The sequence below is a fragment of the Diadema antillarum genome, unplaced genomic scaffold (assembly GCF_040938485.1).
Source record: "Diadema antillarum isolate AM-2024a unplaced genomic scaffold, OU_Dant_1.0 seq00000550_RagTag, whole genome shotgun sequence".
Classification (NCBI taxonomy): domain Eukaryota; kingdom Metazoa; phylum Echinodermata; class Echinoidea; order Diadematoida; family Diadematidae; genus Diadema; species Diadema antillarum.
This window is the reverse complement of record NW_027271495.1, coordinates 773,877-791,595: the sequence shown is the minus strand read 5'-3', so window position 1 is coordinate 791,595 and position 17,719 is coordinate 773,877. Positions and strand designations below refer to the sequence as shown.

At 38.7% G+C, this 17,719-nt stretch overlaps 1 protein-coding gene across 1 annotated transcript in view; it reads right to left on the bottom strand.

Annotated features, from left to right (window-relative positions):
* Positions 1 to 17,719, bottom strand: part of LOC139734913 (proline-serine-threonine phosphatase-interacting protein 1-like) — a 91,516-nt gene that overhangs the window by 18,586 nt on the left and 55,211 nt on the right. The window contains exons 8-11 of the mRNA XM_071645693.1: positions 11,303 to 11,382; positions 8,898 to 8,996; positions 7,209 to 7,305; positions 3,287 to 3,484 (exon numbers count right to left, since the gene is read on the bottom strand). Of these exons, the coding sequence (XP_071501794.1) occupies positions 3,287 to 3,484; positions 7,209 to 7,305; positions 8,898 to 8,996; positions 11,303 to 11,382 (474 nt within the window). The remainder of the gene's footprint in view (positions 1 to 3,286; positions 3,485 to 7,208; positions 7,306 to 8,897; positions 8,997 to 11,302; positions 11,383 to 17,719) is intronic.

Genomic DNA, 17,719 nt, shown 5'->3' with positions numbered 1-17,719 from the left:
ACTGTCTGGCTGTTTAAAACTATAAATTCCCTCACAGAGAATTCTATGTAATAGAGTAATGCCAAGTGAGTTTTGTGAAACCAACTGCTTATTTTTATTGTGACTAATTGCCCTTAATTGACATAAATATACAACCACTACTTGTATTCAGTGTTTTGAGTAATAGCTATGATATAAAAATCATGGGCATACATATTTGGGTGGGGATCAGTCACTTCAAAATGTCAAGAATCATTTATTTGAACAACTGTCTATTCATTTATTGTGATTGATTGACAAATTGCCCTTTGTCAACGTAAATGAGCATTCATTTTCCATTCATTTTCCACACCTGAATCTCGACAGACACAATTAAATCTAGCCAGAGAAAAACATTGACCACCTGCATTCATGCAGCATGATGGGATTGCACGGATTGGTAGGGGTAACAATATGGCACCTAAAGTGTGTAATACTGGCCATGCTCTGAATGCACACTGTTTTGCTGCTGGCAAGCAGTCCACATCCAAGTACCACCACCGTTTCCATGGAAACCAAAACTTTTTCTTTTTCAAAAGCACCATTTGCTAAGATATTTTGAACATGTTATCAAACCAGTCAAAACTGGAATGTAATCACCTATTAAAGGAATAAATAAAAAAAATCCAGCTCTGTCTTCCTTTTGTTTCAACCGATAACTGAAGGTTATAATCTGATAAAGGGGCATGGTATGGTCTTTTGCTGGTCATATGAAATAAAAAATCTTGATATATGCCTTTGTGATGAGATTACCTCAATCACAACAAGAGGTTTAGCAAAACAGCAACACATACATGTAATTATGCACAGGCCTACAAAGCATTCATGAGTACTTCCCAACTTCTGAAAAATTTGAGGTCATTCGCTGGTTACTGCTACATTCTGAAAATATTTAAACTTCCTTATTCCATTTTAATCTGGTAAAAATTTCCACCAATTCAGTCATCAAATACATTGTAGATCTTTTTCATTTCACATCAAATTAGCAAATTAATGCAATTGTTTAGTTTCATCAAATGATCCCAAACCACAACTTCTCTGAACTAGAGTATCCCAATGCAATCAATGGTCTTTTTTCATTTAATTTCCAAAGGGGGAAAGTAAAATGTCTAAAAAATTCAAAAAAAAAATTCTGGTGGGCCAAACTGACAATTTTCAGGAATTCCTCAGCAAGGACACATGGCCATAGCAAAATTTTTCTAGGCGAGAAATCAGTTTGATTCAGACTCGTTACAAAATATGATTAATTGCATAACCGATTAATTGTTATACCCTTGCTGGTTAGTCCACAACATCAATATGGAGGGACACAATGCAGACAATGGGAAATGAAATCTGTGGTTAGGATGATACTGAAGGGGGGTGTAAGATGTGGTACCATCTGAACATGAACATGTCAGTCACGATGTACAAAGGTGTATTAATGTCACTGGCAAATCAAAACCATGTTTGCATTAAATATTTCAGCTTTGTTTGGGGAGATGATTCCTGGGTGCCGCCTTCCAATACTCACCAAAGTTCCTGTGTACGAGCGGATGTGGGTGTGAATGTTCTGTCACAATGTGCAACACGTTTATGTCAAATTAAGTGCAAGTTACACAACACTGTTAATAAATATGCCAAGAAAATTCACACTGATTATGACCACTTCATTACTTCCCAACACTCAGAACATATATATCTCAATTCAAAGAAGTAGTTTGAATCAAATCCATGACCAAAATTTCAGCAAAATACACAGCTGTACAATGTACATGCACATGCCACCGGTGTATTAACTACAGTGTACAAATGTATCTGATGTCTGTTGGCATATATGCCACCATTCGTGCACATTTACGCAATCAAAAAGTACATAGCAGTAATCCATGGACAAGATTCAAACTACTAGGTGAATTTGGGCCTTAATGTCAAGGTAAATGTCACTTAATATCACTGGTGCCAAAGACTGGCTGACACAAAGTAACTTTGAAATGAGCCTCAGTCAGCTGTTTGTGTTTTTGGCATGAAATACAAGAAACGTCAATCTCCTTGTCTGACATGAATTACAATAATCTGGCCTCTACACACATTGTGCAAAGAAAAATGAAATGAAACTAAAGCCAAACTATGCACTAAAATGCACAAAAAGACTTTGAAATACAACTGCATTCACTATCAGATATGGTGTGTTTCTGAATTATCCAGCGTGCCTGTACCATGGGAATGTGGATTTTGTGTTAATAGGACAAAGTCAGTATCAAGGCTGTGTGCAAGCTTGCCATGGCAATGTTTGTGTGTGTGTGTGTGTGTGTGTGTGTGTGTGTGTGTGTGTGTGTGTGTACTTGTGGAGGGGGGTGGGTATTTCGTTGTTACATTGTCATGTGTAATTGGAGACATGAGGCATAAATACTTTGAGTGGCAGGAAAGACAAGATGAACACTAGTACACTATGTGACAGTACACTACAGGCAGCAGCTGACAGCTTCTGGCCTCTCTATATTTTCTAATGATGGTGAACAAAGTGGAATACATTGTGCACAAAATTTCAGAATACACTCACAGAAATAGATGCCTATAGTGTACCATTCAGACTTTAATCACTGCTACAACTGATTTTCTTGATCATTTCTGAAACCATTCAAATGCCAATTCAAAATTTTCTCTTTTTGACTGTTCTTTTTTTAAATGACAGAAAATCTTGAAAACATTCTTTTCATCTGTCATTGGGCAGCTGCATCAATAAACCTCCAGGATTTGTTGTAGGCTAGTGCATCAGTCTCTTAATCTATTGCTGCTTTGCTTTTGCAATCTTTTGAATTTGACAAGTATAAGCTGCTGAGGCTGTATATCTATGTCAATGGGCAGGACCATGGCCCAAGAGATGGTCGGCAGATAAATTTATTGCCAAATAGATGGTCAAAAGATATCAATCAATATGTCCAGTTAGACGGTCAAACAGATAAGACCATGGCCGGACAAATTGTTCATTCATGTTTCCATCTCTTCTAGGATACCAGCTCCTTTTATGGAGAATTCTACAATGATCAGGTTTAAACAGTGACTTTGCTTTGATTCTGCCTAAAGTTTTTTGTCACTCTTGATGCCATTGTGTAAAAGTAATCTGTTAGTAAACTCACTTTTTATCACATTTTGGTTACCATCCCAAATTATTACTTTGATAACGGTCACTACGACTGGCAGTGGCCTCTGACCTGATAGTGCTTAAACTTCTCCACCCCGCCCTCAAATTCCCCCCCTAGCCAAATGCGCAAACTCCAAAATTTACCACCGTCTTGCTGCCGTGGCAACGACCGCCTGTTCCCGTTGGTCACTGGATTTGGGGTGTTGCTGGGTATGGAGGGCAGGGCAGTGTGTGGGTCCCTCCGCCGCTGGGCGTCCCCTGATGGTGAGGGCATCGTTCTGCCGTTAGGTGCTGCTGCTGCTGTTTTCTGGTTGTTGTAGAAATTCTCATACTCAATTGGTGCTGCATGTAAGAGAGAGCACACACGTAGTATCATATAGCAACTTCACTTTCTTTACAGGCATCTCAAAATAGTCCCTTAGAATGTACCTTAACATTTCTTTTTCAAGACAGGCTTATTCAAAATTACTGAATTGCTCCTTATTCCCTCCCACGGAATGAAGATCATGGTATGGCTTAAAGGGACGGTATAGTTTTGGTTGAGATGGCAGATTCAAATTTTGACTTCTTGCGAGATGATTAGAAACCACTTTTGAAATATTAAAGAGCATTCAATTCGAAAGGAATTCAAAGCTGATTTGTTGGAAATGACTTTTGAAATGGCTGAGGTATCCAAAAACAAAGTACAACAAACTGATAAAAGGTGGGTCCCACCTCTTTGCTTTTGGATATCTTAGCCATACTTGAATTCAAACAAATAATGAATTTTCAAGACATTATCAACATCAAAATGCACAGCCTGCCTGAAGTTCATTCAGTCATTTTCTTTCTTTTTTTTTCTAGTTACCAACTGTTGATATAAGTCCTTTGTACTCTTGGGTGTTCTATTATACAGATAGTGCATGCTCTATGATACACTATACTGGATTAGAGAACGACAAATACTAAATTATCCCGAGTGCTGTTTTGTTTCACCGAGGCCGCAGGCTGAGGTGAATAGATCTGCACGAGGAATAATTTAGTATTTGGAGTTCTATAGTCCAGTACTGGTGCATCAATAGAACATGCACTAATTGTTATAGTAAATAGGTCCCTCGATCTGCATGTATTTCCGTAGGTCTCACGTTAGGCCCTAATTTAGATCTAACAAGACTCACTGTACCGCCTGCACTGCACTTGTTGCACGCAGAGTTAACCGCAACCGGTAACCTACCGTAGTTTACGTACAAACTGTACACAGCGTGCGTGCGACGCTAGTACAGCCGTGTATGCGTATTGCACATCACAGAGCAGACTCGCTTATAAACTCCTACATTCTGCGTCCAGAGCATAGAGCTGCATACATATCGTATAATACAGCTCTATGGTCCAGAGCTCTATCCACGCATACGTTGAAATGCTTGGCCTTGTCTTACTAGTTACTACGTCCATCGGCCCTCCCCTAGGCCCTGCGCGAATCTCTTCGTACATAAAGCGTAGGCACGCACTATATAAGCGTTATAGTGGCACGGTTGTGCCACTATAACAAAATTTTTGCACAATCACGTGATACTATCCAACCAATCACAACGCAAATTTCACACTACCTATTTATTATAAACTTTTGAGTTCTCCATAATCAATCGACCCAAAGAAAGTAAGTTAGTCCTTTTGATTTCTATAATTGTATTTCATTATAATGAAATACATACTGAGGATTATTTGATCCACAATGATCAGAACATGTGCGCTGGCCTGTTCTACGATATTCTCCTCGAAATTTGAGTTATTCCTTACGCATGTACAAGCACTGGCTATCAATAGCATGGCAGCTGCTGAAAGCATCTGCTAATCATTCATCAATGAATTTAGGTGTGATTCAAAACGTCATCAGCTTCATCACATCAAAGCAGAGGAAGGCTTCTGCACCTCCCTAAAGGGAAAAGAATACATCCCCTCAAAATTGCAGCACACAGACCAAAAATAGATGATTTTTATTTTGTGCAAATGATTACATCCACCTCCTGCTTCAGACAGATTCCACTGGCTGAGGTTCAAAATGTCAGAAACAACAACAAAAACAAAAATAGGTATGTATATATTCATAACATATTGCCCCGTAATTGACCTCTACAGGAACATCACGCTTTTTGCGATGAGCCTTTCTTACACATAGCGAAAATAGTTTCTGTGACTCCAGCTTTAGAAAAAGCAGTCACTTAGGATACATTATCGGCTCTACATGGTCACATGCTTTGCAGTAATACACTTGTTCATTTATAAAAAGAAAAGGAAACAAAAAAGGATGACATTTCCCTGCCAAAAAGATCAACAGTTTTCTGTTTATTTCTATATTATCCCTTCACAAAGAGAACCATTAATGAAGCTCCAGCTGTTCAGATTTAAGCGTGTGTTTGTGCGTGCATCCATGTGCTTGTGACACAAAAACTTAAAAATACCTTGTAAGAATAAAAATACAGTACTGCTCTTTTGAAAAGAGTAGCCACTGTTCTCTGTGTTTGTGCTTTGTTTTTTTCCAAGTGAAACCTTACAGCAGCAAAGACTGGAGAGCAGTTGTTGTACAACAATTCAAGCAGCCATATATGTGTTTGTTTGTTTGTTTTTTGTTTTGTTTTTTATTCTAGCAGCAATCTTCACAACTTTAACCACTGATTTAAATCAGTCAACACCGAAAGCATGACTGCATCATCCAGTATTTGCTCTGGAGATAACTTTCTTTGGTTCAAACACTTTGACAGTGATAACATCATTTCCTAACAGATTCTGACATTGTAAGGACTGTGTACAGGATCCATTGGGTTGCTCCAGTATCAAAATGCCTCTTAATAATAGATTACCAAAGTGTGATGTCAGAGCGATTCATCATTGCCATGGAAACTGGTTCTAAACACCTTCACCTGGCCCAAGTGTTCATGCTTGTATCTCGTTCCAACCCAAGCTATAATTAAAAGACTGTGACATAACCACTTCCTAGTCCCGGTATACTCTACTTACCATAATTGATGAGAAGTCTTTATAACAAGATGGAGCAGATCCCAATCAAATGACTGATCAAGAGTGTATAAATGACTGGGCATTTATTTTGCCTAATACATAATTCTGCTTTGGACCGGTCATTAGTAAAGTTAAATGACTGGTCATTAGCACTTTCACATTGCCATGGTGAGCGAGCAAGATTTCATCGATTTATTTACTTACGAAAAAGGCTGCCAAGGAATTCAAAATACCTACATTTGTAATTCTTTCAATGAGAAAAATTGCTTCATCATTTTATTTTTTCAATATTATATATTACATAACATATAACATATCATTTTGTTCAGGCATTTTATGATACAAATAAAATATAGGCCCTATAATATACAACAGAGCATAGCATATATAAAAACTACATACAAGCAGGTATCACTTTGCTTAAACAATAAAATAATTACTCGCACTTGGTACTTTCAAAACAGTCCAAACACCATCGGCTTTCACCAAAGGCATGTTAGACTATTGCAAAGGTACCTTAGGTGGGTAATTTTTACTAATGCCCTCAATGATGCGTATTATTTGTATATTATAGAATAGGTAGCGAGAATCCTGCGATCTGATTGGTCGAGAGATATGTATTGATTTTTACTGGCCGCACGCTGAGTCACAGTGGTAAGCATGTTATCACGCACTTGTAGCAAGAGTACGCGTACTTGTAACAAAGGTTCGCGCACTCAGAAAGCGTTCGCGCACTCAGTATGAGACGCTGCATGGCCGTGCGTCCAATAAAAACTGATGCACGCTCGTTTACGGCAAGCCAAAAGGAAATGCATCCAGTAATTTTGTCATTTGGTAGTACGATAGAAAAATGTGTTTTTGGTAAGAAAATTACCCATTCTATAAATCAAATGACGCACATGTCTTTTCGTGCGTCAGTCGGAATATAGTGTGCATGTGGAAACTATGGAATTTAGCCTAAACCCACTCGGCTTCGCCTCGTGGGTTAAGCATTCCATAGTTACCTTTCGATGCACACAATTCCGACTGACTCACTCAGACCTGTGCGTCATTTGCATACTATCTCACCCACCTGGTCTTCTGTTTCCTGTCTTCTTCTGGGCCACAAAGAGTTTGATGTCGTTCTCTTCCGAACACTTCTCAAGAGACTTCCGCGTGTCTTCGCAATGCTGAATAATGAGATGGAATTATATGAGGGAGACAATAAGGGTCTCGTCTTCAGCCATCCACCCATTGGCATTATACTCCATTAAGTGTGTGTTATTTCACTGGCAGAGATGTCACAAAACTGTCACTGATGAGGCTCTGGGTATGGGGTGATCCTTGTATTCTTTGTAACACAGCGACCTTGCAGTGGGACTGTTACAGTGTTACTCATTAATGGGCCTGTAGGACTTTCTCACGATGTGGCTAGGTTTTGCTAAGTATTAGAAAGAAAGTAGAAATATATTGCAACTGATTGACAAATTGCCCTACATTGGTGTAAATAAGGTCAATGATTTGTCAATCAGTTGCAATAAAAACATCTCAACAGAAGAATTTCATGAATTTGGAAAAGTGGAAAGAACCAAAAGCCAATTAAAACAGTTGGGCAAATTACTCCAATTAAAACAGATGTTCTCATAATGAACATACTGTATAAGCTGTTATTTTTGCAAATTTTGCGAATCAAAGGTGGATTGCAAATTTAACAGCACACGAAAATGTCACCATGGGCTGTGGTAATAGCGCATTTATGATAGCGTCGGTGTCATTTCTAGAAAACAACATTTCACAAAAATGTCTCTGATCTCCCCATTCGCAAAAATATCCGTATGCGAAAACAAAAATAGCTTATACAGTAACATATTTACTGGTATAGTTGTACGAAATAATTGGCATTAACCCTAATCAGGCTGGGCTTTTTTGGCTATGCTATATCTGGGGGGGCGGATTCCGCCCCCCCTTCAGATCTCGCCTATGGAACGCATGATCGCGCCGAAAATCGGCACACGCGACGCCCCGCGATGTATACTATCAAAATGTATGGTTGCTTTCTCCGAAAAATTTTTCTTATATCTTATATTAATTGATTATTGCAATTTATGCAAAAAATCAGTTTTGGGCTCTAAATCACTTATTAATGCTCTAATTAAGCTAATTTCTTTTTAAAAATGTTTCTTGTATCATTCTCCTGAGACATAGGATAAAAAAAAAATCTATATCGAAATTAATTTCTTACGTATTTGATTGTTTTTTTAATTTCTTATGTATTTTTATGTTTTTCGACCTTTTGTTTTTGTTTGTTTTTTGGCCAAAATTTGTCACAGACATTTTTCGAAGCTTTATTATGCTAAAATAAATTAATTTCGTCCATTCTAAGTCAAGATATGAATTTTTATGTGAATTAATTGAAAAAACACAATTTGCATTGGATTTGTACACAAAATCACGTTTTGGAGCAATTTTGGGGTTGACAAATTTTTTTCGAACGGGCGTCGCATCAAAACGGTACGCGCGGGCGCAACAATTTTGGTCTCAAAAGTTGCGCGATACTTGAAAGAAAAAAGTCATGAAACATTGCGGCGGGAGCTTATCGCGCCGCGAAGATATTGCGCGAAACGTCGAGGGGGGGCGGATTCCCCCCCCCCCCCCCCCCCCCGCCTGATTAGGGTTAAACACTGAGGATGAAAATCTGTCGCAGTCATTTGACAAAACACACATCTGTTTCACAAAACCTTGCTTTGTAGAAACATATCACTGGTGTATAGTTTCATCTTACCTCATCGTCTTGGACACAATGTAATGAAACAAGGTTGACTGACACCCACATGGAGTTCCGAAGGAATTTTATCCTCTCTTCTTCCATCTGTTGTAAAACCTTTTCCATGACAACAAAGAACACAAAAAGAAAAACAATCACAGATATACATTGAGATGTATGTATATATGTGTGAATAGATGTATGTATGCATGTATGTAGCTGCATATTTGTACATATTATGTACGTATCATGCACACATGCTTGTAACAAAATGACACAATCATGTTGAAGCTGACCTGACTAGATAGAGTAAGCCTACAGTCATTCATGACAAAGGGATCATTACAATTTTCATTCTAATTTTTGTCATAACCAGTAATATCAAATATCATAGTTTGACATAATGCAACGATATTGTGACATTGGTCACAACCACACAAGTAAAACTGACTGAATCTGAAATGAAATCAACATAAAACTCTCTCACTGGTTTGTACACACTAAAAACTGCCTGTAAGCATCATACCCATCTTTGATATATGTGACCCGCTACAACACAAGGATCCGAAAGTAGGGAGGACGATTTTCTAAAAATGACAAGAAATTATTCTCTTACTCTTCTGTTTTAATTTTGTATATAACATGACTCATAAAAGTAAAAGGAGATATTGGGGATTTTATGTGACCATGTCGTGTGGTCTAGGAAATCAGTCTTTCGAGAAAACCGCCTTCAAAGTTTTCTTTCCGACGCAATCATGGCCAAGGGGAGGTAAGACAGTTTCCACCTCGCTTGACAATAGAAGGTCTGCTCATAGCAACCTCCACAATGTTCATTCAAGCTTAGTGCCAGCAGTCTACGCACGACCAATCAGTAACCAGGGTGCTACGCACTGACCAATAAGATCACTCCCTTGTTGCTAGGGGCGGAGTCTATCTGCGGCACTAAATCCAAATCTTTGGACACGTTTCTCTTCCGTCGAAAGTCAGAAAATCATGGCCCAGAAAAACTCTAATTTCTTGCCTTTCCTTTGATCATTGAATAGCTTCGAAATTTTGGCAAATGATAGACGATACATTAGACTACAAAATTATGCCCAAAACAGAAATCTGATCGTTTTTGACCGATTTTGATGTTCTGACTTCAAACTCAATTTTCTCGGCTCAGCCGTCAGCGACTTTAGGATCCTTTTGTTGTGGCAGGTCACATATTATTCCATTGCCACTACACTCAGCTCCCATTAAAGTCATTATAATAATAACTGCTACTGTAAAAGTGGAAATTTTCGCAGCGTTGAAATTTTCGCACATTTCGCGCGATCAGAAACTAGCGCGAAAATAAAAGCACGCGAATATTTTTGCTTGCCATATGTTCCTGTGCGTGATGTCTTGATTCCGCGGAATTAAAAACACGCGAAACTCTTCTCACCCGGCCAAGCGCGAAAAATTAATCGCGCGAAAATATCCACTTTTACAGTATTAAGTTTATAACACTGTAATGATGTGCTATGAAGGATGCAAGTCACTCTCCTTCATTTCATTTGGTAAAGGAAGTCATATCGCAATTTTTGGTCAGTATAAAGGTGGATCAAAAACTGATTTTCATTTTTGAAGACAAGCAGTGTCAACAAAACAAAATGAATTGTGTGAAGGTTACAACGCTGTAAAGTCTAAGGATGAATACCGCGTCCAAGGTTTCAGTTGAAAAGTTTATGTGACATTGAGCTTTCTCTATCAGAACACAGGAAATCCGTCCAAAATAATTAGGTGGACTTCAGGAAGTTGTTCATTTATTCACTATTTGTTTTTTGAAGGGGGTGGGGGAGGTTGGCTTATGGCTTATTCAATGAGACTTACTGCAAGTTTCGTATGCTGTTTGCACTGCATATCAATATTTTTTAAACTATCAGTTTCCCTTGAGGATGACATACTGAATACCAAAACTACACTCGGTCAGAGAAGATGTAATATATACATTTGAAAAAAGACAAAATCATTTTTCCTGCTATAAAAGTGAAGAACATAACATTATTCCTGGCTGAATAACTTCAAAATAATATGATGATCAGTCATCAGACATATCAGGATTTGAGGAAGGGGCATAACTGCATTTGAACCTAAAAACAACAACAGAAACCGGAAATGTCATGAAATTTGTGTATTGCTACAAATTAGATGTAAGTAGTGAAGTGGACAAACATCAACCCACACATTTGCATAATATTCATATTGACTGTTTTTAAGTGTTTTTTTGTAAAAATTAGTGAAACTTCACAATCATACAATAACTTCCTTTTTGATCAGATTTTCACTGGTGTGCTTTTAAAATTGTCCTCTTTCTAATTACCAGACTATATTAATATTTATCTGGTCCAGAATTCCCCTTATAGAGATAACAGACTTTTCACATTGTGGCTAGTCCTTACCACACACAGTTCTTCCATCTGTTTTTCCCACTCTCTCCTCGCTTCATCCAGACTCTTGACCGATGCTTGGTACTGTGCGTCTGTACGTGCAGTAGTAAATCAGAGAGACAAGACCATCGATCACCACAGATAAACATGCATGTGGGACTGAAGGAACCATTCCACCTGGACTTTCAAATGAAGCTCATCAGATACTGGTTTGCTATCAAGTACACATGTCAGACTTATCAGTTACTGCATGTTGTCACAGAAAATAGTCATTTAAGTCAAAGCAATTAGTCACGCAGACTCTTCTTTGAAGCCAGTCGATCATCACCAACCCCTTTCTTATTCATTTTCCTTCTGCGCACTTCTAAATTGTCAATATGTAGTATTAAAGCATATATAATTGCTTTTGCTAGTAAATTAATGGCTCAGCTTTGTGAAATGGGAAACCTGATTGGAGCTTCCCAAGGAACCACCAACAGAGTAGTGATCGATGCACATATAATTTTTCCCATAATTGTGCACATTTAACGTAACTTTAAATACCCTGGTATTGCACGCATTTCCTGAAGAAAGCATAATATTTACATTGATGTGTAAAGGATATTTGCACAAGAATTATCACACTCTCATATGTCAACATTTTTTCAAACTTTCTTTCCTGACAAAACATTGTCATGAGTAAAACAAAAAAAAATACAGATAATAATCACAAAGTTTTGTAACTACAGAAACAAATCAGTTCTAACATAATTTATTGCAAACATGGAATCATCACATACATGTATGCAATCTCGCTTTGATCTTCGTGGTGCATTAAGAAACACTGTCCAATGAAGAGTTTAGAATTCATAATTTAGGTAGAATATTTTCAAAAAGAGATGAAATGCAGCTGACATTGCAAAACTCTCAATATGAAAATGCAATGTGACTGCACTCTAGTATTAAAGTTAAAAGTATTTCTCTTTTGTGCCTTAAGGTGTCGACCAATACCGCGTTTACACGTAGCCCCAGCTCCCGGGTCGAACCGGCGAGCTGGGGCAGACTCGCCTTTTTCTCTACGTGTTAACAAACACAATTATCCTTCCCCGCGAGGTGGGACTGTCCCAGCTTTTTTTGCCCAAGCAAAGTTGTAGGATTCGACCCGCGAGCTGGGGTAGACCCGGCAATTTTTTGTCCGTGTAAACAGAAAGGCGAATCTGCCCCAGCAATTGGTGGGTGAACTTCCGGTAAGAGCGTGCGAAATCTCGCCTGTACACAGATGGGTACGGTGGCGATTATCACGATGAGCATTATAACCATGGACTAAACGTTGTAGGCATAAACTAGTAACATTACAGATCCATGATGAAATGTCACCTATTGTACATGTGGCTACATACGCGTACCATGCACGAATTCGAATACGTACACATACTGAACTGCACTGGTCGACATTTGTTGTAAATACATCACACATGCACAGTACACGTACGTACGTGCAGCCTCGCCTCTTGCATGCAATTGTTGCTCTCTTCTCAAACTGCTCTCTTCTCGAATTTGTGATTGTTTTATAGCATTTGTTGATCTCTCGGAATTGTTGTGATTGTGGACTAGTTGTAGAAGTGCCTAAGGCAAAGCAGAAGACTAAGGTAGTGGAAAGGCACAATAGAGGAAAGAGTTGGGGGACAGAGGAGGAGGACATCTTGGTCGAGTGCTGGTCGAGAGAAGAGGTGCGAGATAAACTGGACGGCACTGTCAGGGCAGTATTGGCCCATGAAATTATAGCCACATATTTGAGAGAGCTACATGAGCTACATGATTCTACATCGATCAGCAGTCACCGGTCTTGAATTGAGCACGCGTAATTGTTGTTTACAGGTACGTGGTCAGGCTCGTGAAGCATTGTGGGTATCGGTCGAATTTTACCCCACAAGGCGAGTCTGATCCGCGAGCTGGGGTAATGTAAACAAAACGCTCGAAAATCCACCAGCTGGGGCTACATGTAAACGAGGTACAAGTCTACCTTGAAAGCAAAACACCATGATTGATTGCCCACAAAAATGTCACTTCAAGATTTTTAAAGAGATACCTCAATGCACTACAGAGTGAAATGAGATCATACTGACACTGGATATGGGGGGGGGAGGACTTCTGCAGGGCCCTGTTGCATAAAACCCTTACCGCTGGACTTACCGCTCCTTTCTAGCGGTAAGTCTTCAAATTAGCGGTAAATTTCATAATCCTTGATGCTGATTGGCTGTGATGCCTAATTTTGACGGTAGTTACCATTGAAATTCAATGGTAAGTTTTATGCAACGGGCCCCTGAGGTTTGAAATGTGCTAGGGTCCCCACTACAAAAAGCCAAGAGATTTATTGACGGCTGAACACAACCTTCTGTAAAACTACAAATATTCACGGTATAAATAAAGCCTAAAGTATAGGGATATATCACCATTTTTCTTACTAAACCATTACTGTACACATTTAAGTCTAAAAACAATTTTATTACAACAGTTGCTATTGTTCACATTTTGTATGTTTTACAATACCTAACATTGATTATACTGATTAACTTTTTTATACTGATTAACTTTTTTACACTGGTTGTTTCTATCCCTAACTCATATTTCAGAACTATTTTGAAGCACTATTAAAAGCTGGGTTTTTGTTTCATCTGCAAGCAATGGTAAACAGCGTCTTTAAATGGTGACAGAGGAGTAAAGCCAAAAGCCAAACAAACAAATCATAAAACCTTGAAAGATTGCCAAGCAATGAAAGGGATTTGGGTTCAAAGGGTATTTATGGGCATATACTGTAATACACACACACACACACACACACACACACACACACACACACACACACACACACACACAAAGAAAGACTAAGACACACTGGCATGTCAAATTGATACTATACACACACACCACAGTATCTCTGAATTTGGGCTGACAGAGGGGATTTCCCCAAATGCGACAAAAAATACCAGACTGGCTTTGTGGCATCTAGCTGTCTAATGACCTTCCTTTACAATTAAAATGACGTACATGTATGTACCCTATATACCATATTCCCTATTCTTTACAAATACAACACTCTGCGAATCATGACTTGTAGAAGCAGATTTAATGAGGTTTAAAGTAGTAATTGAGAAACACAGAGATGGGCTAAGAAATAAGTGTTATAAATCTCTTTTTCAAGAGAAAACTTAGCAATTTCCCCCCTTGGAGAAAGCGTACATTGCATGGTGTTGGCAGAGGGAACATTTTAGCATGTTTTCAATGTCATATCATTCCACTTGTGAAAATCATGAAAATTATCACAAAATATATAGCATACGTGGTACTCATCTTAAGCCCTATTTTTAACAGAGCCTTTCAAACTAGAGTTACCATGACAATATCCGGGTAGCATCCGGGTAAGACTTTTTTTTTTTGCCCTGCCTGTAGAAATGGTCCCAAAAAATGTTGCTCGGATGTTGGTAGCAGCAACATTCTGCTTTTTGCTTTTGTAATCTCCTGCTGTTTTACTGTCCAAGGTGACGAATCTTATTCTCTGGAAGTTGTCACGACATTGATTGCCCAAGTAATGTCTGTTAAAACAGGGCTCGAGTCCCTATCATATCCTAATGACCAGTATATGTGGGTACTGTAAAGCAATTTAATGCTTATCGGTATGCAGGCACCTTCAACAGCATTCGGATGACTTTAGGTGAAACCAAAAGCTCTTTCACATCCTAAACATCATGGACGAGAAGACTCATCACTTTCATAAGCATCACCAAGCACCACCAATGAGTGATAAAATCCAGAAAAGGTGTATAAAATCTCTTGCTACAACCCCCATCGACATAATAGTGAGCATTGGTGCGAAATTTCAAAGTGAAAAGCAGATGCAGCTACCAACGATTGATAGTAATAGAAGCGGTAGCTGATTGTATCTATTGCAGTCTGAGAGAAGACACCACTGAACACAGTATATATACAAGATTCAAATTTATCCACTAAACATTATCCTCTAAATGCTTTCTAGGTGCATATGGTCACAGGTGCACTGACTTAACCACAAGTGTGATGATAGCAGCAGTCAAACATGCCAGCTACAAAATGTTTGTACCTCTGTATGACTGGGAGGGGAGGAGGGGGCGGGGGGGGGGGGGGGGGTGCTTACATAACACAGTGATTCTGTGGTTAGAAGTGTCCATGATGATGACTTCAAGTTAACCCATTCCATACAGGAACCTGGTGGCCTGTGTATTAAGTCTAAGTGGATATCAGAATTCAGTATGGAAAGGGTTAATAGCTAGTAAACAATGCGAGTAACATAGTCCCTAACTTGAAGCTCTTTGAGATTTTGACTGTCATCGACCCGCTAAGGACAAGTCCCAAGTATAATCGCGCAGGTATCTATGGGAAATGCGTTTTGTATCAAAATCAGTCCGTCCTCAACAGGTAAAGTCTAGAGGTAGAACAAACTTAGATTTAACTTGAAGTTATGCCAGCTCATCATCACGAACCTACAAATTCCCTAATGTTTCACTTGAGTGGGTGTGTCTAACTATAAAATTACAGCTAAATTTTGGACTGGGTTCTCACAAAATGTTTGAAAAAGTGAAAGAAAATAAAATGAAAATAGTTTGGCAAGACCTGTGGAAGGGTAAAACCCACATTCTGACAGCGATGTCTGACGTTTGTTATGAAAGAAAACGATGATACTTTCCACATTCCTCCCTCCCAAATCACCAAATGTTTTGTTTTGGTCATTTGATCCCTTGCAATATTCACTCACAGACAAGAGGAAACATTACACATGATAATTGGTGCACGGCATATAAACATATCAAAAGTTCAACATACAATCAGTTTAACTGGGCCTGTACAATAGTAAAAGTGCTAATCGAGATTGCACCTTTATTTGTCAATAAAGTAGGTCTGATTATGGGTCAAATATCTACAAAATCTATGTCAATCCTTAAAGGACAAGTTCACCTTCATAAACATAAGGATTGAGAGAATGCAACAATATTAGTAGAACACATCAGTGAAAGTTTGAGGAAAATTGGACAATCGATGCAAAAGTTATGGGAATTTTTAAAATTTTTGTGTTGGAACCGCTGGATGAGGAGACTACTACAGCTTGTGAGTCATATGCGTACAACAGTATAAAGAAAATGTAAAGACAATTCAACATATTTTCACTTTTTTTCGCATAATAAAAGAGCACTTGACTTGCCTCTTTCTAAAGGCAGGGGGAATAATATTACCCATAACATTTGTCTGTAACGAGTAGGGGAAATGTGTACTTTTTTCAAAAGATGAAATTTTGTGAAATTCTCTTTATGTTTTCCTTATATTGTTGTACGCATGTGACATCTAAGTTATTCATATACTGCAGTTAGTCTTCTCATCCAGCGGTTACTGCACAAAAACTTCAAAAATTCATAACTTTTGAACGGATTGTCCGATTTTCCTCAAACTTTCAATGATGTGTTCAACTAATATTGCTACATTCTTTCAATCCTTATGTTTATGAAGGTGAACTTGTCCTTTAAACAACACCTTGAATGATTCTCACCATACATGATTGGTCAACTACTCATCACATGACATTGTGCTAAAAGGTACATTAACAGCCTGTGGTTATAGTCTGCAAATACAGTGTACCTTCCATCAAGTTGGGATTGTATTGCACGCTATGATGTCACCGACCATGTACACTAACAAACTCCCACACTGGCTCACCATCAAATTAACAGCTTGGCAATTATCATCAGTCACTGGCTTGGGCCACTTCCAATAAAGGGAACCATTGGGCAGACATTGAGATTCTTTGATTGAATTAACCATAATTGGCTGCCCACCGTGGTACATTCGAAAACCACAAACAACACATGAGGTCTGGCGGAATTAACAGAACTGCCCATCTGCAAATATGTGCACGGTCTGAAGCCTTAACTGTACAAATCCTGGAAGAAGTCTGTTACTGCACAACAGTCCATTTCATGTGAAAAAGCCTGTTGTGAGCAGCATTTTCTGAAGCGTTACATGGTTTCCCAAATTGAATCCAACCACCAAACTTCGCAATACCGAGTCTCCCCATCATACAGTCCCTTTAATATCTGGAGTGATGTACAAAGTAAAAGAAGGTCTTTCTTTGTGACAGGACAGAAGATTTTGCGCAAGGCAAAAGAAGAGATCGCTCTACTCAACTTGCCTTTAACCCGTTGAAGATGGACTGATTTTGCAATGCTACAACACACATTTCCCAGACACCTGCCCAAGTATACTCCCCGAGTATACTCCCCGAGTATACTCGGGACTCCTCTTCAACGGGTCAATTACCCAGTTGAGTGATCTCTTGTAAGATCTCTCACCATTGCACTTAATATGAAAATTTACTTTCAAGACACAACAATTACCTGGAGTATCTCCATCTCTCCTACAGAGGAA